The 27,847-nt window shown below is 33.7% G+C and overlaps 1 protein-coding gene across 1 annotated transcript in view; it reads left to right on the forward strand.

The window, feature by feature from the left end:
* RABEP1 (rabaptin, RAB GTPase binding effector protein 1) overlaps window positions 1-27,847 on the forward strand; it is a 94,725-nt gene that overhangs the window by 35,791 nt on the left and 31,087 nt on the right. The window contains exons 2-6 of the mRNA XM_072940585.1: window positions 1,358-1,486; window positions 16,636-16,839; window positions 18,689-18,849; window positions 21,691-21,810; window positions 26,934-27,069. Coding sequence (XP_072796686.1) covers window positions 1,358-1,486; window positions 16,636-16,839; window positions 18,689-18,849; window positions 21,691-21,810; window positions 26,934-27,069 — 750 coding nt within the window. The remainder of the gene's footprint in view (window positions 1-1,357; window positions 1,487-16,635; window positions 16,840-18,688; window positions 18,850-21,690; window positions 21,811-26,933; window positions 27,070-27,847) is intronic.

Consider the following 27,847-nt stretch of genomic DNA (forward strand, 5'->3'; position numbering starts at 1 on the left):
AACTACACATTTCTCCCTTCCAATGGGTTCTCCATCTCTATTTTTCTCCCAAGGTTATCACATGTTCAGATAACCAGATGTTATTGTTGGCTTTGGCTTTGACTTAAAGATCCTAGATCCTCAGAATGACTCTTTGCCTTTAATGACATGGAACTCAAAGCAGCAGTCATTTCCTCTTTCTGCCATGGATTACATTGATACCATTAGATCTGTAGTGAGGCTAGTCTGAAGATGTCTTAGAAACAAACAAGTACTGGTTTTTGTTAATTATTTATTATTAAAGGAGTTGTAGAGAACTTTGAAAAGCACATAGAAGAAATTCATGAGCCATAATTCTGTTACTCATAGACAAATCATTGGTGCATTTTTTCCAGGCTTTTTTCTATGTACTATAAAATTATAAGCTCAGTTAAGTTGAATGGAGTGTAGGGCCTTCAGAGATAATCTCAGATCATGGTTAAAATTTTAGGAAATCATCATTATCAGGGATGGCTTATTGTAGGGAACTGAGACCTCTGTTGATCAGGTGATCCAGCAGTGGTGATAGTTCTGATAAGAGTCCCCTGGAGCAGTTAGGGTCAAGCTTTGTGGCTGGGTTGCTGTTCGGGAAAAGGAGGAGGTCAAGGGTTTGGACTTCTGTATTTCCCACTCCTTGCATAAACCAGAAGACCCTCTGGGTTTGGTCAGGATAGGCATTTATATAATCAGCTGTGGCCAAATTATAGAGCATCTAAAATAAAAAATATGTCCCAATCCCTGCCCTACCACAAACAACATTAATCTAAAACCAGATAATCTCCCAGTAATTGAGAATTCATACAGAATGTACAGTTCCATATCCTTTCTATATGAAAGGTTTTTTGATTACGATTTGGATGTAATGGTAATGAATCATCTTGAAATTGGGAGAGTCGTTCAGGCTGGTAGGGCTGTCCTAATCAGAGTAACCTTTAGATTTTGCTCATAACACTTGAGAGAAACAGACCTAACAAGTTTGGCAGTGGGTTCATTTGTGGGATAAATGGCCCAAATAATATTTAACAGTTCCAGCAGTGAATCGACATTCCATCAGTTATACAAAGAAACTTTAGAAGCTCTCTTTTGGGAAACTTGCCTTATGTGATTCTTTATATACATGCTGTTTCACTTTACGTGATTCATTCACAGTGTGTATATTACATCTAATAAAAGAGTCTTTTTTTTGAAAAATTAGAATTTCCTAGAATATATTGAGTCTTTGGAAGAAGCTTGACTACTTGTTTCATTATAGAAATGTGCAGCTGAAATTCAAATTTATTCTTGTAATTTAATTTATAAATAAACGTTATTACTTTTTAACTGGTATTTTTCTTTCCAGTTTCTCTTCAGCAACGGGTAGCAGAATTGGAAAAAATTAATGCAGAGTTTTTACGTGCACAGCAGCAGCTTGAGCAAGAATTTAATCAAAAGAGAGCAAAATTTAAAGAGTTATATTTGGCTAAAGAGGGTAAGTTTATAAGCCCCCAGCCCCCATACTAAAACTGCCTTAAAATGTCAAGTTTCTTGGTAGTACAATGTTAATTTTATCATTGAGTAAACCTTGATTTTATTTCTACATACATTGTATAACAGAAGACTATTTAGAGGCTAAGGGTTAAGAATGAAATTGAAAAATAAGTTGAAAAATGCATTATTCAGATTTTTGTCTTTTGACCTTAATGATGAGATTTAATATGGTGGGCTAGGTAGTCCTGGGACACAGGACTTTCAGTGCTCTTAGCACTTGGGAGATAGCCCCAGGCAAGTCAGGACTGTTGGCATTCTAATAATATCCTTAGCTGTGTTGTATTAAAACTGACATTTCATGTAATTTATCCAACAAATCTTAATTACCAATAAATATGTTTAATACCTATTAAGAGGCGGACATTGTGCCTAGGTGCTGGGTATACAGAAGGGGCAGATTTGTGTGTTTTTTTTTAATGCATACAACTTGAACTCTAGTGAGGGAAACAAATATTAAGTAATTATGAGTTATTTAAAAGATGTAAACTGTAATAAGGCAAATATATGAGTGTATCATGAGGGAGACTAATCTGAAGAATGAGGGAAAAGAAAGGGTTTACATTTTGGGTACTGACATAGGAACACATAGATAGAGTTTCCACAGCCCTCTGTGAGTGATTGTCAGCGTGATTGTGGAATACCAGCATCCACATTACTGTCACCTAGGAAACTTGTTAGAAATGCAGAATTTTGGGTCCTGTCCCAGATTTTCCTAGCCAGATCCTCTGGGATTAGGGTCTAGCAGTTGGTGTTTTAGGACGCTTTCCAGATAGTTCAGATGCACACTAAATTTTGAGAACCACTTCTGTAGTCTAGACCAGTAGCTCTCAAACTTCAAAGTGGATAAAAATCACCTGGATACTTGCTGGAACACAGTATGTTGGGGAGGAGTCTGAGAATTTGCATTTCTAATAAGCTTGTAGGTGATTGCAGTACTCCTGGTCCAGGGACTTCAGTTTGAGAACCACTATTCCAGACTAGTGATCCTCCAATTTTTAAATTTATATATTCCATATAATGTTTATATACACCCCTCACACCTTTTAGAATTTTTAATTTTAAATTTAAAAGGATATGAAGGATGTAAATTTTATCATACTATTAATACTGACAACTTAAATTAAAACTTTATGCTTTTAAACATATCCAGTAGAATCATTGTGATTTAATATCCATCACAACCATTTAATAAAAAAAAAAATGAATAAACTCTTCAGAAATTTCACATTTTTCCCTTCTTATGTTAGTTTTTTTTAACATCCCCCTCAGAATTTTATTCTAAAAAGTGTTTTTTAAGAACAAACGTGAGTGTGCGTCAGAATTTTACCTCCAGGGTTTATTAAAACAAAGATTACTGGACCCCATTCCCAGAGTTTCTGATTCACTAGGTCTGTGGGATCCTAGAAATTTGCATTTCTAGAAAGTTACCAGGTGATGCTGATGTTGTTGGTTCAGGGATCACACTTTGAGAACCACTGGCCTAAAGTAATATTTTGTGCTTGAAAGCCATTAAAAAAAATTGGTCAGGGGGGGAGGGTATAGCTCAAGTGGTAGAGCGCTTGCTTAGCATGCATGAGGTCCTGGGTTCAAGCCCCAGTACCTCCTCTAAAAATAAATAAACCTAGTTACCTCCCCCCACCAAAAAAAAAAAAAAATTGGTCAGACTTCTCTGCAATAAAAATAATGCATGTAAATTTCTTTTGTATTACATTACCATTACAGTTATTTAAATGCACAGTTGATTACATCATACATATTGCCCACATTTAAAAATAAGCTGTAAAAATTATTGGAAGTGTACGTCTTATGAGCTGTGTTGGTTCCCCCTCCCAATTAAATCATTAACCTCTAGTGAATATTACTAATGTCTAGACAAAGATAAGTTTCAGTTTTTTAAAAAATAGATGTAAGTTCAGCCCTTGATCTTGTAAATAAATAGATGGAAATGGTTTTTTTTTAATAGTGATATTTTATTCTCTTAACTCTTTCTGAATTATATTAAATCACATAGTGCTCTAGCTTCAAAAATAATTTTATTCCATTGGCTGACAACTCAATTAAATCTTCTTTCAATTTTGTTGAAAGCAGACTTTGCAGTCCACGTGACCTGCCAAAAGATTTGTTACCCAGTTATTAGTCATTCACTTTTTTATTACTGACATTGATATTTTAAATTATTCCTCTGGTTTGATGTCACAGAGGAGTTTTGACACAACAGGGCAATGAACCATAGTAAAACTCAGGATGAGTGAAAGCTTTTCATTTGTTAAGTGGGAGCATGGTGTTAAGTAAAGGGAGATGGACAAGGAGAATCTACACTTAAACACCCCTCTGTTTCAGGAAGGATTGTTTATGAAAGTTGAGGATCTAGAATTTGATTCCTTTAAAACAGCATGTGCCTGGAAAATCTTTGCATATCCCCTGGGTTACATAAACCTTACTTTGAAGATCACTGTTCTGGAGTGGTATTATTCAGGCTACAGATTGTAACGCATTGATGGATAACAAAATTGAGTGGGTTGTGACCAGCAATTTTTTTAAAAAGAAATAAAATGGAAAATAACAGCATATTATTTACTTGGTAAGTTTAAGTAAAAGTTGAACAGTATACACTTGCATGTATAGAGTTGTGTGATAAAATGTATTTTTTGCTGTGAATTGTGGTAAAAACAGTTTGGAAGCCACTGTTCTGTAAGACGAAAGATTCCTAGGCCTTACAGAATTCAGCCTCTGGCTTGAAAAGGTTTACTGACTGTAGTATGGGATGGGATTCTGTTTTCTCATGAGTTGCAGGAGGGCTGTTCCCTGTTAGTTTTGTTCCTTCATAGGCTGACAGGGAGGTGAGAAAGCTGGTATTCTTTTCTAGGCACGGTGGCACTCTGCAAGACACTGTGGAGGTTGGGAAGAATGAGATAAGGTTTTTATCTTCAAGAAAGTATAGTCTATGGGGATAGGTAATACATTTTGCACAGTATCATCCTTACTTGAGTGTATGTAAAGTGTCATGAAAAGTAAGTTCTGTCTGGTTCTTGAGTATGTTCATGTGAATTTGTTAACATCTCCATTTTAAAATTTGTTTTAATCTTGAATTAATGTGGTAGTACTTTAAACTCTGTGCAATGATATGTTCTTGTCAAGATGGCTATAATACCTTTTAATATATATGTATGAAGTCATGGCAGTATTTCCTTTGAGGACCAGTTCATACTCACTATGATACTGGCCTGTGGCATCCTCTTCCATTTCTCACACCAGTAAATCTGTTGCTTCATCATCTTCTCTACAGCCTTTTTTCAGTCTTTGCTCATTCAGTAAATTCAAGTTTATCTCATCCAAAATTTGTTCATTTTGCTTTCTGTTTTTCTCTGTCCCCAAATAAAGCCATTATGTTTTTCTTTGTTTTCTTATCATCATTTTTGAAATTACAAAATTGACTTTTCTGTAAAATTTTGAAAAAATGAAAATAAGAACCCCTCATTTCTGAAATACATTATCAATTGCAGTTTTATATCTCTTAATTTAAACAACTTGTAATGTGGATTCATTCAAAAACATATTTGGTATGTTAAAACTGCTTTGACTACATCTAGACCCAATAAACTTTATGTGTACTATTGTATCATTACTGTCTGAAGTTCTCAATGAACTTAAGTTGGCTATAGAGAACAGGTGAAGTAACTTTCTACAAAATTTCAAAAGGAATAATGTGATCCTTTTTTGAGAATTTTGGTGTCATTTCTAAAGAAATTGCACATTGTGGAAAAGGTAAATGCTGATTTAGTTTCTGTCTTGGCTGTTTGCCTGTATCATTATAAAAAACAGATTTAAAGATGTAATCTAAAGAAGCAGCTTATATTATTGCGTGAGTATAAGCCTAGTCTTCTGTGATTTTCACAGGTGATAGATAAGTTATAAGCCATGGTTTTGATGTATTCATCAGTCTTTGTCTATTTTATCTTTCAGCCAGCCAGGTCAGAGTAACCCCAGAAGTCCAAACGCTGGCGGGCGTTTTTCCCAATAGGAATAGCTTTTGCTTTGGTGTTGTAATAGCTGTGCTTTCATTTATTTGGGTGAAATATAAGTGCAAATAGCAATGAGGAGTACTAGTAAGAGATTATTACATTTTAACTCCTCTTACTGACTGTTCTGCCTTAGTACCCATTCTTTTCCCAGATGACTTCAGCGGGGAATGTTATGACTAGTTCTGAAAGTTTTGTTGCTTTTCTGTTGAACTTAAAAAAGGGATTTAGCTTTAAAAAAAAAAGTATTTGATTTAGCTTTCTCCTTTAACCAACTTCAGTACAAAGCTTGGCACTGCAGCAGTGTTTGTGCTTTGTGATTTGGAAATCCTCAGTCTTGGGCAATGAGTAAGAGCCTATTACATGAAGCAGCAAACAAAAGGCCACAGAATTCTCAATTTGAAGGAGAAGAGTAGAAATAGAGCTCATGTTAACCACCAGAAGACAGTGAAATTTTCTAGTAGTTTTTGAAAGATTTTGTACATGGTCATAACTTACATAAAGCTCTGATGCTAACTAATCAGATCTTCAATAGTTAAAAGCTAGGTTTTGGAAGATATTTGTGGTTTGTACTTAGATGTGGAAATAAAACTAGATTATATTTTAAAACTTAACCATTAGAATCTTGGAAACATACATAAATTGAAATAAGGGTTAACAGATTGTTTAAACTGTAGACACAGAGAGTTTGTAAATTAGAAAATGATATTGAAGAGTTCTCTCTCCTGGTGAGACAAAGAGAGAAATGTCAAAGAGCAGTTGACGTAGAAGATGAATTGAGTCTCTAACACACTTCTAAAAAGGGTTCCAGGAGAAGAGAATGGAGGGAATAGTAGAGAAAATTTGAGGATATAATAATAGATTTTTCAAGCATTAAGAAACAGAAGTGAAAAGAAATAAAAAGAAAAAAAAAGAAGTGAGTCCTTAACATAAATACTGTGAACCATGTAGGATAAATAAATAGTAAATTTATACTTTGACACATCTTAAACTGTGGAGCATCAAGAATGAAAAGAAAATTTGAAAGCTACCGGAGAGAAGCAACAGTTATGCTGACAAGAGATACCACATAAGCATAACAGATGCTAGGAGACAATGAAATAAGATCTTCAAAGTGCAGAGAAAAAGCAGTTGTGAACCTAAAATTTTATATGAAGCTTAAATATTCAAGAGCAAGAACAAAATTGGTATTTCAGGCATACAAAAACTTAAGAACATTTATCACCCACATAAATCACCAGAAGAACTAGTAAAGATAATGTTTACAAGAGGGAATGGATAGGATATAAGAAACAATACCGACATAGAAACTAATAAATCTGACTATAAAAAAGAAAACCAAAAAACTTTCTCGTTCACTTTCATTTTTTTTAAAGAAGAAAGTAAAACAAATGAGGCAATAATAACAAAATTGAGACTTAAGGCAAAAAGCATTGAAGATATGATATAGAAGGCCATTTCGTGATGAATGAAACAATCTACAGATAGAATGTAATCATGAATTTGTCTGTACCGAACAAAATAGCCATGATATGTCATATAAAACAAAAGGTGATAGAATTACAAGGAGAAATTGGTAAATACACATATAAGAGATGTTTAACGTATCAGTTGCTAGATCAAGTAATAGGTAGAAACATCATAGCTTTGAGCAACAGAATTTTAAAAAGCTTCATCTCTTAGGAATGATGTACTGAAAAAATTAAAAATATACGTCCTTTATATTCATAAGGGGCACTTAAAAATTGTCATTGTGTATCTCAAAGGAAGACTCAATTTATTTATTTAATTTATGTATTTAAAAAAGGCAAGCTATTTACTATGTTTTCTTACCTAATGCAGTTAGAAAGGTTTTAAACAATGTAAATTTTTTTTTAAAGTTTGGAAACTAAGAATGCATTCCTATTGCTTATGAGTTAAAGAGGAAATCATGATGGAGATTGTAAAATACTTAGAATACAGTGAAGATACTTGTGGGATGCAGCTAAAACAATACTTTGAAAGTAAGATTGTAACTTTAAAAACATTTATTAAAATTAATATTAAAAGGAATGAGAAATTAAAACTAAATGATCTAGTAAGCCATAGTATATAAAACATAGAAACAAATTTTCCTTGAAGATTTAACAAAATTTGCCTCTAAAACCTATGCATCCTTTTGTAAATAAGAATTCTGCTTATTGATTCTGTTTCTCTATGCTTATGGTTTATTCAGGTTTTACATTTGAGGGATTTTGGTAATTTGTATTTCCTGGAAAATTATTCATCTGAATTTACAATTTTTTGGCATGTGCATACACAGTACTTTTACATTTTCACATCTCTACTATATCAGTAATTGTCTTTTTTTAAATTAGTTTTTTCCAAAAGATTTTTTTTTAGATTGAAGTATAGTTGATTTACAATACTGCATTAGTTTCAGGTGTGAAGCAAAGTAAATCAAGGTAAATCGGTTACATATTTTGTTCAGATTTTTCCAGTATAGGTTTACAAGATAGTGAATATAGTTCCCTGTACTAAACAGTAAATCTTTATTGCTTATCTGTTTTATGTACAGTACTTTGTATCTGTTTATCCCATACTCCTAATTTATCCCTCCCTACCTCCTTTTCTCCTTTGGTATCCATAAGTTTGTTTTCTAAGTATGTGAGTCTCACACACACATGCACATATTCCTAAACCAGCTGTCTGTTAATGGGCACCTGGGTTGTTTCCATGTCTTGGCTATTGTAAACAGTGCTGTTATGAGCACGTGTAATTTTTTGAATTAGAGTTTTCATCCAAAAGATGTGCTTTTGATGTTATTGAATTCCTTACTTTTGTAAGCTTCTTTAAAGACAGTTATGTGAATCAGTAAGTATAGCAGTGTTATCATTGGGTTTATAGTATATATAGGTAGCAACATATGTAACAGCAAAAGCATAGACATAGGAAAAAGAGAAGAGAGCTATAGAGGAGTAAAATCTCTATATATCATTGGGACTGAGATTGTATAAATCTGAAATAGAGTCTGTTAAGATATATATGGTAAGCCCTAGAGCAACCACTAACGCAAGAACCTTTAGTGAAACGATTATGAAAGGAATTAATATGTTACTTTAGAAATTATTCACTTAAGGCAAAAGAAAGCAGTGAAAGAAGAATAGAGGAACAAAAGGACATAAAATACAGTAAAGAAAAGTTGCAAACTTAAATCCAATGATATTGTTATATCAGTAATATTAAATGTGAATGGATTAAACAATCCAAATAAAAGGCAGAGAGTTTCAGACTGGTTAATAACAAGATCCAACTATATAGTCTAGTTGATACATTTGAGATCCAAAGATACAAATAGATTGAAAGTAAAAGGATGAAAAAAATATATTTTGCATATAGCAACCATAAGAAAGCTGGAAAGACCATGCTAATATCAGGCAAAATAGATTTCAAACCAAAACAAGTTACTAAAGAAGGACATTTTATAGTGACAAAAGGACCATCCAGCAGGAAAACAAAATAGTTATATATACATCTAATTACAGAGTGCCAAAAATACAGGAAGCAAACTGACAGAAAGGGAGGGAGAAATATAGTCTGACAGTAAGAGTAGTATTCTTGAACACTTTACTTTCATTAATGAGTAGAACAAGAAGAAGAAGATAACAAGGAAATATAAGAGGGTTGAAATAATACAATCTGTATTCTCTTGACTACAGTGTAGTGAAATGTAGGAAACTCACAAATATGTAGAAATTAGATACTACAATCCTAAGAAATCAGTGGCTAAAAGAAGAAATCACAAAGAAAATTAGAAAATACTTTGAGGTAAGTGAAATTGTAGACACACCATACCAACCCTTATGAGATGCAGTTACATCAGTACTTAGACATACACAGCTATAAATCCCTGTATTGAAATATTTCAATTCAGTAATCTACCCTTCCACCTTAAAATGCTAGAAAAAAAGTTAATGAACCCTAAAACAAGTAGGAGGGAAGGAAATGAGGATTAGAGTAAGATTTGGTGAATTATAGAATAGAAAATCAATAATGAAAATCAGTGAAAGTAATAGTGCTTTCTTTGGAAAGACCAACAAAATTGACACATCTTTAGCTGTATTGACCATGAAATGAATACAGGGGCCGTTACTACTACCCTTACAGAAGAATAAGGGAGTATGAATGATGAAATGCACAAATTCCTAGGAAGATACAAACACCAAAACTAACTGAAGAAGAAATAGAAAATCTGAATTAGACCCATAGCAAATAAAGAAATTGAATTTGCAATTAAAAAACTACCCACAAAAAAATGAAAAGCCTAGGCTTAGATGGCTTAAGTAGTGAATTTTACTGTATGTTCAAAGAATTAACATTGATACTTCTCAAACTCTACTAAAAAGTAAACAGGAAGAGAGAGTTCCATACTAATTTTATAAGGCTAATACCCCAATATCAAATCAAGATGGACATCACAAGAAAAAAAAACCCCAAAACAAACCCTTCTACCCAACCCCCCAAAAAAACTACAAACCAATATTCCTTATGAATATAGATGGAAAAATTCTCAACAAAATACTAGCAAGCCAAATTCAGCAATACATAAAATGGATTATACACCATGTTCGAGTGGGATTTATCCTAACAATGCAAGGTTGGTTCAATACTTGAAAATCAGTTAATGTAATGCATCACATTAATAAGATAAAAACAAAAACATACAGTCTTCTCTGTAGACACAGAAAAAGCATTTGACAAAATTCAACACCCTTTTATGATAAAAAATACTAACCAAACTAAAAATAAAAGGAAGCTTCAACCTGATAAGAGGCATTTACAGAAAACCCACAGCTAACATCATCATACTTAATGGTTAAAGACTGAATGCTTTCTTCCTAAGATTGGAACAAGACAGTGATGTCCACTTTTACCACTTTTCATCATTGGACTGGAGGTTCTATCCAGAGCAGTTAGGCCAAAATGCAGGGGTAGGGGGCAATAAAAAGGAATTCAGGTTGGAAAAGGAGAAGTAAAACTTTCTATTCTTAGATGGTCTCTTTTACATAGAAAATTGTAGGAAATCCACTAAAAAACCATTTGAACTAATATGAGTTCAGCAGGGTTGCAGAATACAAGATAAATATACAAAAACCAATCTTATTTCCATACACTTGCAATGAATAATCTGGAAATGAAATTAAAGAAACAGTTTCATTTACAACAGCATCAAAAGTGAATAATATACTTAAGAATAAATTTAACAAAATAAATATAAAACTTGTACTCTGGAAACTTAAAAAACACTGAAAAAAATGTAAAGATGTAAATTGGAAAGACATCCCATGTTCATACATCAGAAGATTTAATATTAGCAATATTCTTCTGATTGACCCTACAGATTTAATGCAATATCTTTTGGTGTCTCAGTTGCTTTCTCTGTAGGAATTGATAATTTGATCCTAAAGTTTATATGAAAATGCCAGGGATCTAGAATAGCCAAACATTCTTGGGAAACAAAGTTGGAAGAAATGACACTTCTTGATTTCAAAACTTACTGCAAAGCAACAGTAATCAAGATAGTATGGTTTTAGTATAAGGGTAGGAATAATTCAATTGAATAAAATTGTGAATCCAGAAATATATATGATCAGTTGATTTCCTCCAAGGTGCCAAAACAATTCAACGGGGATGGAATCATCTTTTCAGTGAATTGTACTGAGACCTCTGGATGTCTACATGCTAAAGAATGACGTTGGACTCCTAGCATCTACAGAAGTTAACTCAGCATGTGTCAGGGATCTAGGTTTAAAAAAGAAACTGTAAAACTCTTAAGAGAAAAATTTAGGGGGACGCCTTTGTGGCTTTGGGTTAGGCAGTCATGTCTTAGATAGTGACCCTACAAGCAGAAACAAACAGTGAATAATTAGATAAACTGGTCTTTGTAAAAAGTTAAAAAAATTTTGGGTTCCCAAGTACACTAACCGAAGAATGAAAAGACAGTCCAGCAAATGGGAGAAAAGTTTGCAAATATATCAGATAAGGGACTTTTATCTAGGTTATACTGAGAACTCTTACAATTCAATAATGAAAAGACAGCCCGATTAAAATTGGTCAACAGATCTGAATAGACCTTTATGCAAGAAAGCTACATAAATGGCCAGTAAGCACATGTTAAGATGCTCCATGTCATTATCTATGAGGGAAACACAAAACTACAATGAGATGCCACTTTACACTCACCAAGATAGCTATATCAAAAAGTCAGTTAATAACAAGAGTTGGCCAGGATGTGGAGAAATCAGAACCCTCATGCACTGCTGGCAGGAATGTTCAATGGTCTAGTAGCTTTGTAATAGTCTTTCAGTTCCTTAAGTGGTTAAACATAGAGTTACCATTTGACCCAGCAGTTCTACGCCAAGGTATATATACAAGAGGAAAGAAGACATGTCCATACATAAATCTTTCTACGTGAATTTCCATGGCCGCCTTATTCATAGTAGTCAAAAAGTGAGGAATAAACCCAAAATCCATTAACTGATAAATGGATAAACAAATTGCTTTTATTATTCCTCCATTAAAAGGAATGAAGTACTGATAATACAACATGGATGAACCTTGAAAGTATTATCCTAAGGGACAAAAGCCAGTCAGAGAGTATGTATGATTCCATTTATGTGAAATACCCAGAATAGGTGGTTGGTAGGGATAGGTTAGTGGTTACCTAGGATTAGGGGGTGGAGGGTATAGGGTAGGGGGATGATAAAGAGTGCTGGATTTCTTTGTGGGGTGATTAAAATATTTCAAAATTGATTGTGGTGGTGGTTGTATAAATCTGCAAATATATTAAAACAGTGAGAGATCACTACCCAAATATGAAAACAATAGGGGATCACTACACACCTATTTAAATGGCTCAAATCTAAAACACGGACACCACCAATGCTGCTGATGATGTGGAGCAACAGGAACTCTTATTCATTGCTGGTGGGAATGCAACATGGTACAGCTGCTTTGGGAGGCAGTTTGGCAATTTCTTACAAAACTAAACATACTCAGGATATGATTCAGCAGTTTTGCTCTTTGGTATTTACCTGAATGAATTGAAATATGTCCCCCTCAAACCTGCACATAAATGTTTTTTTGCAACTTTATTTGTTGACGATTGACAAAACTTAGAAGCAACCAAGATGTTCTTCAGTAGTTGAGCAGATAAATTGTGGTACAGTGGAATATTGTTCAGTATGAAAAGGAAACGAGCTCTCAAGCCATGAAAAGTAGAGAAAATTAAATGCATGCTACTCAGTGAAAGAAGCCAATCTGAAGGGACAACATACCAAGTAATTCTAACTATGTTACTTTCTGGAAAAGGGGAAACTATGGAGATAGTAAAAAGCTAAGTGGTCGCCAAGGGTTAGGAGGATAGGAGGATGAACAAGCAAAGCAGAGATTTTTAGGGCACTGAAACTCTTCTGTATGATACTAGAGTGGTGGATACATGTCACTATACATTATCCTAATGTAAACTCTGGAATTTGAGTGATAAGGATGTGTCATTGTAAGTTCAGAAATCATGATAAATGTACCGCTGTGGTGAGGGATGTCAGCAGGGGGAGAGGTTGTACATAGGGTGTAGGGAGTTGATGGGAACTCTGTACTTCCTGCTCAGTTTTGCTGTAAACCCAACATTGCTCTAAGAAATAAAGTTTAATTAAAAAATTCTTGAGACATCTCAAAATAATAAGTTGTAGAATGCAAATGGGTGGATGGGACAGGATTGCCTATTGGTTTATGATTGCTGGAGCTGGGCAGTGGGTACATGAGGCTTATAATAATCATCTTTAATATCTGGTAGGGGAAGTCTCCCCACTTTATTCAAAACTATCATGGCCTTTTGAATGCCCTTTTTAAGGGGAGGAGGTAATTAGATTTATTTATTTACTTATTTTTAAAGTGGAGGTACTGGGGATTGAACTCAGGACCTTGTGCATGTTAGGCAGGCACTCTACCACTGATCTATCCCCTCTCGCTCTCATGGCCTTTTGAAATTATTATGGAAAATTTTAAATATATACAAGAGTAGACTAAATATTAAATAATGCTGTATTAGTTTAGACAGTATAGGATTGGCATGAGAACAGACAAATAAGCTTTATTTGTAGAATAGAGGTTTTATAATCAGACCCTCAATATATCAGGACATTTGATGTATGATGTAAACGGCTTTATAAAAATGGGAAAAGACTGAGGCCTTGGGTGTGGAACCAGGGGAACATCTACATGAAAAAGTAGATTCCTCCCTCACACTGGAATGCCCATGAGCTGTAATAGCTGATCTGTTGGTTCTGTGATATTGCAGTTAACAAAGTGAGGTAGTTAGTTGTATTAGCAGTCTCAAAAACTGAGGATGAGCTAATTGTGGAAAAATACTAGAGTACTAGAGCATTAAGGTTAAAAACCTGCAACATAGTGTAAAGGTGTAAAATATGTATAGTAATGATAACTCTGCATTCCTGATAGTTGCCTCTGAAGAAAAGTGTATTTGTAAAGTTATATTTCTTAAGGTTAGAAAGAAATTGAGACATATGTAGCAATGATACTAAAAATTGATGAAGCTAGGTGATAGGTAATAGGTGTTCATTATAGAATCCTTTATATTTGTTTCTTCTTAAAGTGTTAGTATAACCAAATGAAGTGTCTTGTTTGGATCCCAAGTCAAACAAGTCTTCATAAATACATTTTTGTGGCAATTGAAGAAATTTCACTAAGACTGAGTATTAGATTATATCAAGCAGTTGTTTTGTTAGGTGTGATGATGGTGGCACTGTGTTTGTGTAAGAAGATATGCATGTTTTTAGAGATGCATGTATGTTTGATGATGTAATATGGTTTCTGGGACTTTTAAAATACTTCAGCAAAGAAAAAGGATGGTTGAAATAAAATCTTGGTAACGTTGGTAGTGGGTGTGTGAAGGATTGTTGTATTCTACTCTCAACTTTTGAGTATGTTTGAAATCATCTATAAAACATCTACAAAAACAAAAAATAATTGTTCTTTAATAACTTGTACCCATTGGCTAACATTTTTGAAATGCTTTGCTACAAAAAAACTGTTTTTCTAACTTTATTTTTAAGTTCTGTTTGTTTCCTAGTTTAAGTATATATATACACATATATTTAACAAATAATATATACTGTATATTATATATGACAAATAATATGTATATTATATCTTACCTAAATAGTTATAAAGTAAGTCAGGAATAAGATTTGATCCAGTTTTCCTCCAGGGTCTCTATACTTTTAATTGAGGAAACATGCCAAAAATTAGTATGTAGGTTTAATATTTATTTGCAGTTTTTCTGTTCATAATGGCAGCGTGGTAGTGAATAGCTCTGGATAATTTCCAGTAAGTCAAAAGTCGTGGGGATTATTAGCATGAGGAGGTATTAAGTGTATAAATCTGAGCCTTGACAGAATTGGAGTGCTCAAAACTTGATAAACTATTCCATAAGTAATGCTTTTCCTTTTATTTCACATTTTGTGGAGCAGCACTTAGAATATACAGTTGATACACACACACACTTCTTTTGTGGTTTCACATGTTTATGCCTTTACTCAGTTTCTGGGTCATTCCCAGTGACATACCTACCATAATTTCTTAGTTATCTATTTTGCCTTCAAGATTCTTTTGATAATTCCTTTCTGCAACTAATGTTCTTATAACTGTCTCTGGCTAGTGTTTCAGAATATTTTAATAGTGGTGACAAAATGATATGAAACTGATATTGAGAGAGTGAAGATTTTGTAAGTGACTTCGCTTAAAATTATTATGACTAGGTTTTTTTTTCTGTTACTTGAATTACCAAATTGTTAATTCCTGTGATTGTTTGATAATGATGAATATCTTCACAACTTTAAAAGTTCTTTAATTGATGTTATTTGATTTTTTTTCAAGTACTTAGAAGATTGTACAGACAAAGCCTTGCCACTATTCTGGCTTGAGGGCATGGTGATTCCCTTAAAGTTACACAGCTGGTTAGTAGTAGAGCTAGGTCTTAAATCAAACTGTTTTTATGGCCAGTCGGGTTAGTTATTGTGCTCTGTAAAGGAAACTGATGACTTCGCAAAGATGGACAGTTCTTCTGCATAAATGTTTTTATAACATTTAGATGGCAAAAAACAAAAAAGAAGTTAAGAGACAGTGGCAGACTGGGAAGTTTTGTTAGAGAAAACAGGATTAATATCCAGTATATATAAAATACTCTCCCAAATTAGAAGAAAAACAATTCATCAGAAACATAGTTAAAGGATATCACCAAAGAGGAAATACTGGTCATTAATAAATGTATGAAGCGATACTCAGTCTCTGTATTAGTAGGGAAATATGGATGAAAACTGTCAGCATTTTCTACCCATGATGTTGGCAAGAAGTTAAAAAAATTGAAAATAGTGACTCTTGGTAAGGGTATGGGAAAACAGACATACCTCTATATACTGTTGGTAGATTCATTTTTTTATTGGAAGTCAGTTTGGCCAGATGCCCTACTTATGTTTAAATCATGTGATAGGCACATCAAATCAACTTAATATTTAAGAGATGGTAATGGTGGGGTGCTGAGAAATTAATCCCAGCTTTAAAAAGGCCTAGAGCCACTAACTGCCATGTACTCTGGCTTTCTTTTCTTTTTTTACTAAACATATTTTGAATTGTGTTTCAGTACATTGTTTTATCATTAAAGCAACTTTCTGAGGTGGCTGTTTTTATTCCAATTTTGCTGATATGGAAACTGAGCTAGAGAGGGTAAATAAATTCATTTAGCCAATGGGTAAAAGAGCCTAAATTTAAGCTCTAAAACTGGCCTTAATCACTCTGGTTAGGTAGTTAATAATTGATTTGTGATACCCAGCATACCTTAAACCTTGCCTTTATTAAAATGATTTCATTTTCTATGTTGTTTTAAAATGTAATGCTTAATTTTTTTCATTAGAATGTTAACATTGTAAATATAATGCTTTATTTCTTCATTGGAATGTCAGCCTGATAAAAGTGAACTCTTCATTAATGGAAAGTCTTCACTTTTTTTTTGCAGAGGATCTGAAGAGGCAAAATGCGGTTTTACAAGCTGCACAAGATGATTTGGGGCAGCTTCGGACACAGCTGTGGGAAGCCCGAGCAGAGATGGAAAATATCAAGGCCATTGCCACGGTCTCTGAAAATACGAAGCAAGAAGCTATAGATGAAGTGAAAAGACAGTGGAGAGAAGAAGTTGCTTCACTTCAGGCTGTTATGAAAGGTAAAGACAAAGACAGATCCGTTTTACGATTTTCTAAGGTAACTGATTCTCATGATTGAGAACATTTTCAGAGGGTCTTAAAGTATATCCTGAGTTTTATATAGTTTTATGTATTACCATCTTCAAGATGCCCTGTTGTCTTCAAATAAAAGGGAAGCCAATGATACTATAAATAGGTATATAATCTGTAATTTTAATAAATTTAATAATGAATTCTGATGAGAGTGTTACAGAGATACTACATTAAATGAGAACTGTAGTTCATCGTAATGTTTAAAGCAGGGCTTCAAAATGGATTTTCATATAGAAGACAGGCCAGTAATGTGAGTGAATAAAGCCATCTGGACACAGGAAGTGTGCTGAGCTGGAGAGACCTCCCAGGCAGAGAATGAAGTTATTTACTATTTACACTTATTAGTTCCAGCTCATTATGGCCCATCCAGGCCAGCATTGCCATAATTTTATATTTTAAAGAAAACTTTTTATTTTTAAGTGAAATTTTTGCTCATTCTCTGAGTTAGAATGACTTATAGGTTAGGATGGGCTTGCTGGGCTGCCAGCTGGCGGCCCTTGGTCTGAAGGAAGAGTAGTAGTTTATTTAGTCTCTTTCGGCTGTTAGCACTAGTGCTTAGTTACTGCCTGCGCTTCTGAGAAAATGATAATGAAATGAAGTAAGCTGCCTCCTGAATCTTTGGGTTCCTAGAATTAGTTTAGTTAATAATATAAATGTGAAATAGTGATGACTTTTTTCCCATCTTCACAGTTATGTGTCATTTGCCTTAGCACTTTTTTGTAAGAAGGCAGGTAAGACTAGCACTATTTTTGAGTTTGTGGCTATCACCTAGTGATTATTCTAAGCCTCATGTTACCTCCCTGACTATAGCAGTGTACCCAAATAAGAGTTCATTTCTCTCACGGAAGAAATCCAGAGATAGGTAATCTAGGGCTGTGTACAGTGGTACCTGATGTCATCAGTGTCCTAAGCTTCTTCAGTCCTTTTGTTTCTTCATCCTCACATGATTTTCAACTTCATTTTGCCTTGTGGCTGAAAAAAAATGGCTGCCCCTCCTCCAGTCCACCTCAGTAAAGCAAAAATTTTCTAGAAATCTTCAGTGTATACCGTCCCCGCCACACACTTTATCGAGGTGTCTGGTTACACATAACCACCAAGGCATCTAGAAACTCTAGTTTTTACATTGGGCCTTTGGCTTTGAAACACAATTGGGGTTTTGTTAGGAACAAGAAAGAGTGGAAGTTAATGGACAGCGAGCAGTATTTATCACATAATGTGTTAAGATTGTATTAAAGATAAAGTCATTTTATAAAGACTTCAGAATTTGTTAACTTAGTTAACTAATTTGTTAACTAACTTAAGTTAGTATCTTGGGATATAGTAGAACGTTCTGGAAGTATATCCCCTTTCTCACACTTTCAGGTGTATAGCTGGATTGGGAGGACGTGTTATATTTGTCCTAGGAGTCATAATGTCGTATCTAAGAACATAGCTTTTGGAGTTGGCCTTAGGTTTGAATTCTAGCTCTGCTTCTTTCTGGTTATGAAACGTTGGCCAGAGTATTTAACCTCTCGTAGGTGTTCCTTATCTGTAAAATAATACATGGCACAGGTTTATTGTGAAGATCAGAGTTGGTTTAAAATCCTTAGCAAAATTTCTACGTGTAGTAAGAACTAGAAATGTTAGTTTAGTGCTTCTGTTTTTGTTTTCAGTGAATTGAAAGATTTCCAAAAACTAGGCTGAATTTTTTTAATATAAAATTACTTTTCAAATTTTAGTGTACCAGAACATTTTTTCAGAATGCTTGGACATGAACTATTTGGTGATGTTTTGTAGAAACAGTTCGTGACTATGAGCACCAGTTTCACCTTAGGCTGGAGCAGGAGCGAACACAGTGGGCACAGTATCGAGAATCTGCAGAGAGGGAAATAGCTGATTTAAGGAGAAGGCTGTCTGAAGGTCAAGAGGAGGAAAATTTAGAAAATGAAATGAAAAAGGTATGAAGGAATGTATTCTTCTGTAGAAATATTTGAATCCAAATATTTTTGTGGTAATGCTTTAACTAATATTATTATGGTAATAGAAGTTGTTATTTTTTGTTAGAGGAATTATTTGGACACAGACCTGAACATAGTATTAAATGATTTGATGCCCTTCCCCCAGATATATGTAAGGTTAACTCCCTCATCTTCAGATCTTTGACCAGATGTCTCCATCTCATGAGGCCTATTCTGACCACCCCATTTAACATTGCAACCTGCCCACCTCCATCCCCCACCTGCACAACTTGTTCTTCTGTTCTTTCTTCTCCCATTGCACATATTTTAGAACGTACATAGAGTTCACCTATTTGTTAGATTTACTGTTTGCTGCCTTTTCCTCCTTACGAGAATACAAGCTGCATGAGGGCAGGCGTCTCGTTTATTGTGTATCCTAAATGCCTAGAGTAGTGTCTCGCACATAGGTTCTTAGCAAATATTTGCTGAATGAGTGTTGTTGCTTAGTAATTGTGTCTAACCTGAAGCTTTAGAACAGATGTTTTCCTTGTTTCTTGATATTCCTTGGTCCCTGTGTGGCAAACGTATTGAATGTTATGCTTGAACATATTGCTGTAAGACACCTGAACACAGAGCAACTAAATATAAGGTGAAACATTTTATCATTGAGAAAATTTAAAAAAGCTTTTGGCCAGTTTGATTATATAAACTTTCACTTTGTTAATTTATATACATACATATATTTGAAATTACATATAAAATAATAATTAGAATTTGATTTTTCTTTTCAGTTTAATTAATCATGATCTTTGGTTCATAATCCTTGGTTCATACAGAAACCACTTTTATGTATTTAGAAGATTATTTAATTATTTTTTATGATGTAAAAATCGTCTGAGAATTCAACACTCAAAAGAAAAGCTTGAACCTTGAGGAATAGTTGTTGACATTCTTTTATTTCAGGAAAAGATTATAATTGTAATTCAGCATCTTCATGAGGATCTGACAGTGTCTTCATGATCACTAGTCACTTAGTCATCTACTGTAGTTATCCAAAGTAGACAGCCTTCAGTTCTATGAAGTTGTTTGAGACGAATTCATAGTTGATACTATCATTAGAAATTTCATTCTGAGCCACATTCATGTCACCATGTGAATGGTGAAGTGCCATTCACATGAAGATAGTTTTTCTTTCATCCTAATAATATATTCATAATCATGATTTCTGCAATCTGCTACTCACCATTTTTTTTTTTATTTTTAAATGTGGGTACTGGGGATTGAACCCAGCCCCTCGTGCATGCTAAGCATGTGCTTTACCACTGAGCTATACCCACCCTTCGCTTTTGTCATTTTAAAAGTTTATTCCTTAGTTTTTCAAATAAACCTTATTTTTTAAAATGGTTTTTGATTTATAGAAAAATTGTGAGGAGACTATGGAGTTCCCATATACTCTACTCCCAGTTTCCCCTATTAACATCTTATGTTAATATGGTATATTTGTTACAATAAATCAATACTGATTTTTGTTAACTAAAGTCCTTTCTTTGTACTCATATTTTATTAGTTTTTAACCCAAGTCTTTTTTTCTGTTCCAAGATCCCATCCAGGATACCATGTTACATTTAGTTATGTCCTTAGGCTTCTCTTGGCTGAGACAATTTCTCAGATTTTCTTTGTTTTTAGTTGACCTGTCATTTAAAAAAAGTCATCTTTGGAAATTTTGTTTATTATGATATGCACCACTTGGAGTTGTGAGGTCATCTTTGCATTAGTAAATTACTCAAGCTGTATTACATTCTTTGCTTCTCTCCTTTTTTCCCCTGCTAATTTTTATCAGCAGACCTCTATAAGCATCCCAAATTAGCTTTGACTGAAGATATCTTAAGCTCATGTGTCTTTCCCAAACAGAACTTAGTTCAAAATAAAATAAACAATGAAATGACTTTGCAAGCACTGGAAAACAAAGTGCCATCCCTCTTTTCTGAGAAATATGGTCTTTTTTTTTTAAAATCTCCACTTACATTTGGGCATAGATAATATTTTCTGTATCATGAACAATTTAGGAAAAGCTTGAGCTCTTTTAAATTCAGTGAATAAGATTAATTTTCATTTTCACTAGAAGGGAAAAAAACTAACTTTTTGAGTCTGCCTTTGTTTCTGTGTGTGTGTGTGTGTGTGTGTGTGTGTGTATACACATACACATACATAGACATATGAAAATGAAATTTCTTACCAATTTAAGTTTATGGATGTTTGCTTTTAATCCATGTTTTTGAGAATGGAGGGTGGAAAACAGTATGGTTTTAGAGGTCATTCTTTGTGTTTGTTTTATTTAGATAGCAGAAGTAAAATAATGCTCTGAATAGTTAGATGGAAGCCTTTTTATAGCAACATAATTTTCTAATATTTTAGAAAATAAATTCTATTTTTTATGTTAAAAATTAATCAGCCCTTTAATCATTTGTAAGAAATTATAGTTTCATTAATTTATTAACCAGAATGATAAAAATAAAGTATTTATTATATGCATTTCCTTTTATATAAGGATATTTTCCAGCTCAGTTAATTAAAGAGTCAAATTTGTCATAGTAAATCAATTTTCCTGCTTACTCCCAAATTCTTGGGAATATCTGGGAATATTTGGGAAAGCTATGATTATGACTTGACATTCAAAGTAATGCAGCATTTAAAAGTTAGACGTGGTTCAATTTTGTGAGTGCTAATACAGTGCTTGCTAGACTTATTTATTACACTAATTTTAACAGGTTGGGGAGGTCAGAATTTCTTAGAAAAGCATTAAATTAGTAAGTTGTAGCATTTAATTCTTTTTAACCATAGGCCCAAGAGGACGCTGAAAAACTTCGGTCTGTTGTGATGCCTATGGAGAAGGAAATTGCAGCTTTGAAAGATAAACTGACAGAGGCTGAAGACAAGATTAAAGAGCTGGAGGCCTCAAAGGTTGTGAAACATTGTAATCCATTTGCTTGAAACCGAGGTTCTGCCCTATTGCTATGAGCAAAATTAGAATATTAAGGGAGTAAAACTGTAATTTAGACCATGCATCTGAAGACTTTTGCTTTGTTTAAAATGCAAGAAAATACTTGGAGATGATTTTGCCTGTATGGATATTTTAAGTAATCCCAATAGTGATGCTTATGCTGCTTTTTTACAAAATCAGTGTTTATTTTCTTATCAAAATGAGAACTTGTTTGTGTGTGTGTGTGTGTGTGTGTGTGTGTATTGGTGGAGTAATTAGGTATGTGTGTATGTATTTATTTATTTTAATGGAGATTCTAGGAATTGAACCCAGGACCTCCTGCATGCTAAGTATGCTTACTCTACTATTGAGCTATACCCTCCCTCCTTCTTTTGTTTTCTTATGAAGGAAAATAAGTTGTTCAAAGTTAACTTTGTTTTCTGGCATCAGCTCCAGAATTGATCTTTTAGAGATGAAGTAACTATAGCACGGCTGGATTTACTGGCCATAAAAACAAAACAGAAAAATATAAGGGAATGTCAAACATTTTAATAATTAATTTAAAAAGTAGGAAAGAAAGAAGAGAAATTTTAAGGGTAGTAAGCAAAAGCACAAAATAGTAATGTAGAAATAAATTTAGGAATGTAGAAATGAGGCTATATCAATAATCCTAGTAAAAGTAAACAGGTAATTACCTAGTAAAAGAGACTGGATTTTAAAAATCTAAATTTATATTGCTTAGAAGAGATATACTTAAAACTGCAAGGTAAGATCGAAAAAAAGATATTTAAAGATATGCCATGTAAATTCTAATCAAAAGAAAGGTATATAGCAGTTGTAATATGAAACAGGTAGGATGAAAGGAGAAAAGAATTAATAAAGATGAAGAGGGACTCCCTTCTACTTTATAATCCAGCATAAGATACGAGAGTCATGCATATGATTGCACCTTACATAGCCTTGAGTTGTGAACTAAAAGTGACAATTATGAGGGTAAATGATATTCAAGTGATAGTGCTAGCAGAAAAAAAAGTATTTGTAGGGATATAAGAGTTTTGAGCAACTTGATTAATAATTGACATGAAATAGACACAGAATCCTGTACCCAAGAGGGAGAGAGACTATTTTATACAGCAGTAGAATGTATAGTGAAGAGTTCAACATGTATGAGTTGGATGATCTTGGGCAAATTACTTAATTTTACTGTACTTTGGCTTGCTTGACTGTAAAATGGGGATAATAATACTACCTCCCTCATAAGGCTGTTATGAGGATTATATAAGTTAACACATGTAAGGCACTTAGGATAGTGCCTAGAATAAAGTATTGTTATTTTGGGTACGTTATACTTTTCATAATGTCACAAAGGAAGTGTCATCAGATTTCAAAGATTTGGTCTTATACAGACCCAAATCTCTGTTAAATTATTTACAATAAAGTGATAGCCAAAATTAAAAGGAAATGAAAAAATTAACTCATATGGAAGAAGGAATTGTAAAATATTTAGAGTGGTTTGAATTTTTTACTCAAGAATCTAAAAAAAAAAAAGAACACATCAGTAGAGATTTAAGTGTAGTAAATAGTATGAACAATATCACAGCAGTAAATTTGAAATGCTGTCATTTGATGAAAAATTTCCAATAAAAATAATTAACCAAAATTATCTCAAGATAAAATACAAAAGCTGAAGTAGTTAGTAACTGTTAATGAAAGTGAATGTAGAGTCAAAACTTTCTTTCTTCTGTCTCCTTTCCTCCAGAAGACATTTGACTTAATTAGTTTTGCAGGCAAGTTTTTCCAAATCTCTTGGACAGAGATAATCCTTATATTTTACAGACTGTGTTAGAGAATAGAAAAAGAGGGAAAGCTCTCCAGCTCATTTTATGAAACTTACATAACTTCATTGCAAACAAACTGACAGAAAAGTATTACAAGAAAATTATAGATCTGTCTTAGGAATACAGAAGCAAAAATTTTCAGCAGTGTAGCTTTTAATAAGAAAAAGAAAAGGAAAAAAAAAAGACATCATTATCAAATAGGGATAGTCCCAGGAATTTAGGATCGTATAGCACCAGAAAACCTATTATTGTTATTATATACCACATAAAAAGATTATAGGGGAAGAGTAAGAAATTCATCTTAGATTCAAAAAGGCATTTGGTAAATTTAAACACCCAGTAACTTTAATAAAGGGTTTTTTAAATCAGATCTTCAACAAATATCATACTTGATGATGAATGTTTAGCAGAGCAGCCTTACCATTAATGACAGGAACAGTAGCGGGGAGACCTGTGCCCGGTGATTTTGTTCAGATCGTTTACGTGGTCTTAGATGATGTAGCAAGACAAGATAAATGAGGCATAACTAGAAAGAAAGCGATGAAACTGATTTTTCTATATAGGAAAGCAAGCGAATGTACAGCTAATTAGACCTAATAAGAGTTCTGGAAAGTTGTTTTCAGCAAGATCAACATGCAGAGGTAATAGTGGTTATAGACTCTAGTAATGCAAAGGGGAAAAATTCCTATTCACGACAGCAGAAAAAATACCCAACAAAAGAAACAACTATGTAAGTTACCTGAGAATATATCTGAATAAAAATGAGTAAGATCTTTGTGGAATACATTATAAGTGAATATTTGAATACATGTGTGCTCCCGAGTGAAGAGATACTGTATTGTAAAGCAGGCAGTATTTCCCAAATTAATCTGTAAATTCAGAATTCCCCTCGAAATCCAGCAGGGTTTAGTAAAGAACTTGATAAGTGGATCCTAGAATTCATGTGGACAAGCAAAGGACCAAAAATATACCCAGCAAAATTTTGATGAAGGCACGATGAGGAGACTTGCCCTACCTACCAATATGAAGACTTAAAGTAGTTTTACTACTACAGTAGTACTGTAATTAAGATAGTTCGTTGTTGATTTAGGGATTAAACAAATGGACCAGTGAAACAAGAGAGAGCCTGGAAATATACCCATATGTCTATGGAAGTTTGATACATGACAGGTGGCATTACAAATCAGTGGGAACAAAATGGATTGTTAAAACACAGGTTTTTTGAGTAACTAGTTATAAATATGGAATAAAGTGAAGTTAGCTTTCTGCCTCCTACTTTTCAAAAATTAATTTCAGTAAATTAAAAACTTTAGAGTGAAAGTAAATCTTTAAAACTTTTAGATGTTAAACAAAGAGAATATGTGAGGCACAAAAACATTTCTTAAGAGAAGAAACTGAACTGTGGAAGAAGAGATTGACAAATTTGCCTATATTAGAATATAGCACTACCTTACTAAAGAATACCACAAAAAGTTGAAAAGAGAACTGTAGACTATTAGAAGTTACCTGTACCTTATATACCTGACAGAAATTAGCGTCCAAAATTAATAAAAGTTGCCATGTCCGTGAGTGACAGATGGCCTAACGGAGAAACAAAGAGTGTGAACGAGCAATTCACAAAAGAGAAAACCTGAATAGTTAAGGAATGTGAAAAGATTTCAGTCTCACTAGCAGTCAGGGACATGTAAGTGAAAATGGAATACCCTTTTACCCTAACCAGATGGTAAGCCTTACAGCACAAATTTTTGTGTTTACCCACTATTGGAGGGTCTGAAATTCTTCTCACTTTGAACTGCTGTTGTCAAGTTGGAATCCCAGTTGAATATTTTGGGGTTCTTGGGTCCCTGTTGTTTCCCTTTACTTTCTCCAGCATAGGTGCTGATTCCATTTAAGTCCACATAAGTAGCTTTCAGTGGTTTGTCCCCAACCTCTAATTACCACCTTTTTCTTTGGTAGGTGTTCGTGCGTTTTGAGTTTTGTTATTTTAGTAGCTCTGTTTTTAGGGTGTATGAAATTCAAGGAACTTCAGATACCATATATTCGTTGCCACCATCTTCCTAGAGTTCTGCTCAATAGCTTTTGAATGTTAGAAGTTAGTTAATTATTAATAGAATCAAATATTTATTCTAAGAAGTAACAGCTGATAGAATTAGTGGTTATATACCACCACTTTATATCTGCCTCATTGACTATCTTCTACCATCACCTCTCGGTGATCGGGAAGGTGCCTCATAACAGGTAGCACTTTGTCATGCTTGGTTAGTATGTATTTGGTTGACACTGACAGTCTCCAGTGAAGCGTCAAGTGGCAGCTTAAATAATCATTTTAGTCTGTGACCAGTGCTGATGTATTGTGTTAATGTTCCAGGAGTAAAGATAACTGAAAACAGATCAGTTGGCTATTTCATGTTGAAGAATTGGGAAGATAGAAGGCATAAATTTGACCTTGAAAGTGAAGTTAGACATAACAATTTGAAAAAGTTGAAAGCTTAAATGGCCAAAGTTTAGGAGGGACAATTTGTAAGACAGAGTAAAGCAAATGATTCTATAATCACTTTCTGGGGCAAGATTGCATTTTATTTTGGTTATAACTATTTCAGATATTAGACTATATTGTTAATACTTAATTATAGGTAATTGTTCAACAGACATAAGGCATTTAAAAAAGATATGATTTGAAAAAGTATTCTGCACTTGCCTTCAAGTTTGTGTTCACTGCAGTGTGAGAGAAGTTATTTTTTCCATCATGACTTCCTCTTTTTTCCTTCCATAAATGAATGTATGTCTGTGAAAATGTCTCCTTTTTGTAAATTTAAGGCATTTGGAATTACCTCACCAGAAATCAAAGAAAAGCAGACTTACAAGAGTATGATACCATTTATATCTTTTAAAAGTACTGTTTAAAAAAACAACAACCTGGGTTCACTGAGTTTGTGATAAAATGAGCATGTGTGTGTTGCTCTGGGAATACAAATTGGAACCACCTTTTAAAAGCAAGGTACAAAACTGTTATATGTAATCTCAATTGTATATTTACTCTGGTAATGATTATGGATAATGCCTACTATTAAATATGTTATTTTCCCAGTTTTCTGTAGTAAGTATGTGTTTGTTTTTTAATTAATTATAAATGTTAATTTTGGGGGTAAATTTAAACTTATGTAAATATAAATGTGAATTTTTTTAAGGCACATCCAGAACTAACCATTATACCTGAGGCAGAAATTGTTGGAAGTTTTAGCTTAATAGAATTGTATTTTTTTCAGGTTAAAGAACTGAATCACTATCTGGAAGCTGAGAAATCTTGTAGGACTGATCTAGAAATGTACGTAGCTGTTTTGAATACTCAGAAGTCCGTTTTACAGGAAGATGCTGAGAAACTTCGGAAGGAATTACATGAAGGTAGGTATATATTCTTTATATTTTTAATCTTAGTCTCTAAGAGAACTGTGTGAGTAAAATTGGTATTGATAAATAACAATAACAAATTATAAAATACTGATCCAATATGCTAGTAATTCAGTTTAAGCTTTGCAGTTGGTTTGAATGTTCTCATGAAAAGCTGGGGTTGTCAGGTCTGCAAAAATGCTTGGGTTGTTAATGGCTTCTCTTTCCTCCAAGACCCCTTTAATAACTTCACAAAGCACAAGCTCTGGGCAAGAAGGTAGCAGGGAATTTCTGCTTAAACTGCTTTCCCCCCATTTGATAGAGGTGGGTTAGCAAAAGTGAAAATGGGACAGAGAGGGCAGATGGTGTATTCTGGTGTCCTTAAATAGCATCTCTGATTTCACTAGCTTGGTAGCAGAATGATGCAGAAATTGACTATTTTCTCAGGATACGGGAAGAAGGCTCATCCTTTCCTGCTAAAATAAAAATATACTTTTGTCTTTAATTCTTCTAGTGAATCTTACATACCTGGGGTTCTTAACCTTTTTGTGTCATAGACTCCTTTGGCAGTTTTGTGAAGCCCTCTCAGAATGTTTCGTTTTGTTTAATTTTTTTGGGGGGGGGGAGGGAGGTAATTAGGTTTACTTACGTATTTTTTTAGAGGAGGTACTGGGAGTTGAACCCAGGACCTTGTGTTTGCTAAGCATGTGCTCTACCACTTGAGCTATACTCTCCCCCCAGAATAATGTTTTTAATACATAAAACACATAGAATTTTTAAACCAATTATATTA

This window comes from Vicugna pacos, chromosome 16 (assembly GCF_048564905.1).
Source record: "Vicugna pacos chromosome 16, VicPac4, whole genome shotgun sequence".
In the NCBI taxonomy this organism is placed as follows: Eukaryota; Metazoa; Chordata; class Mammalia; order Artiodactyla; family Camelidae; genus Vicugna; species Vicugna pacos.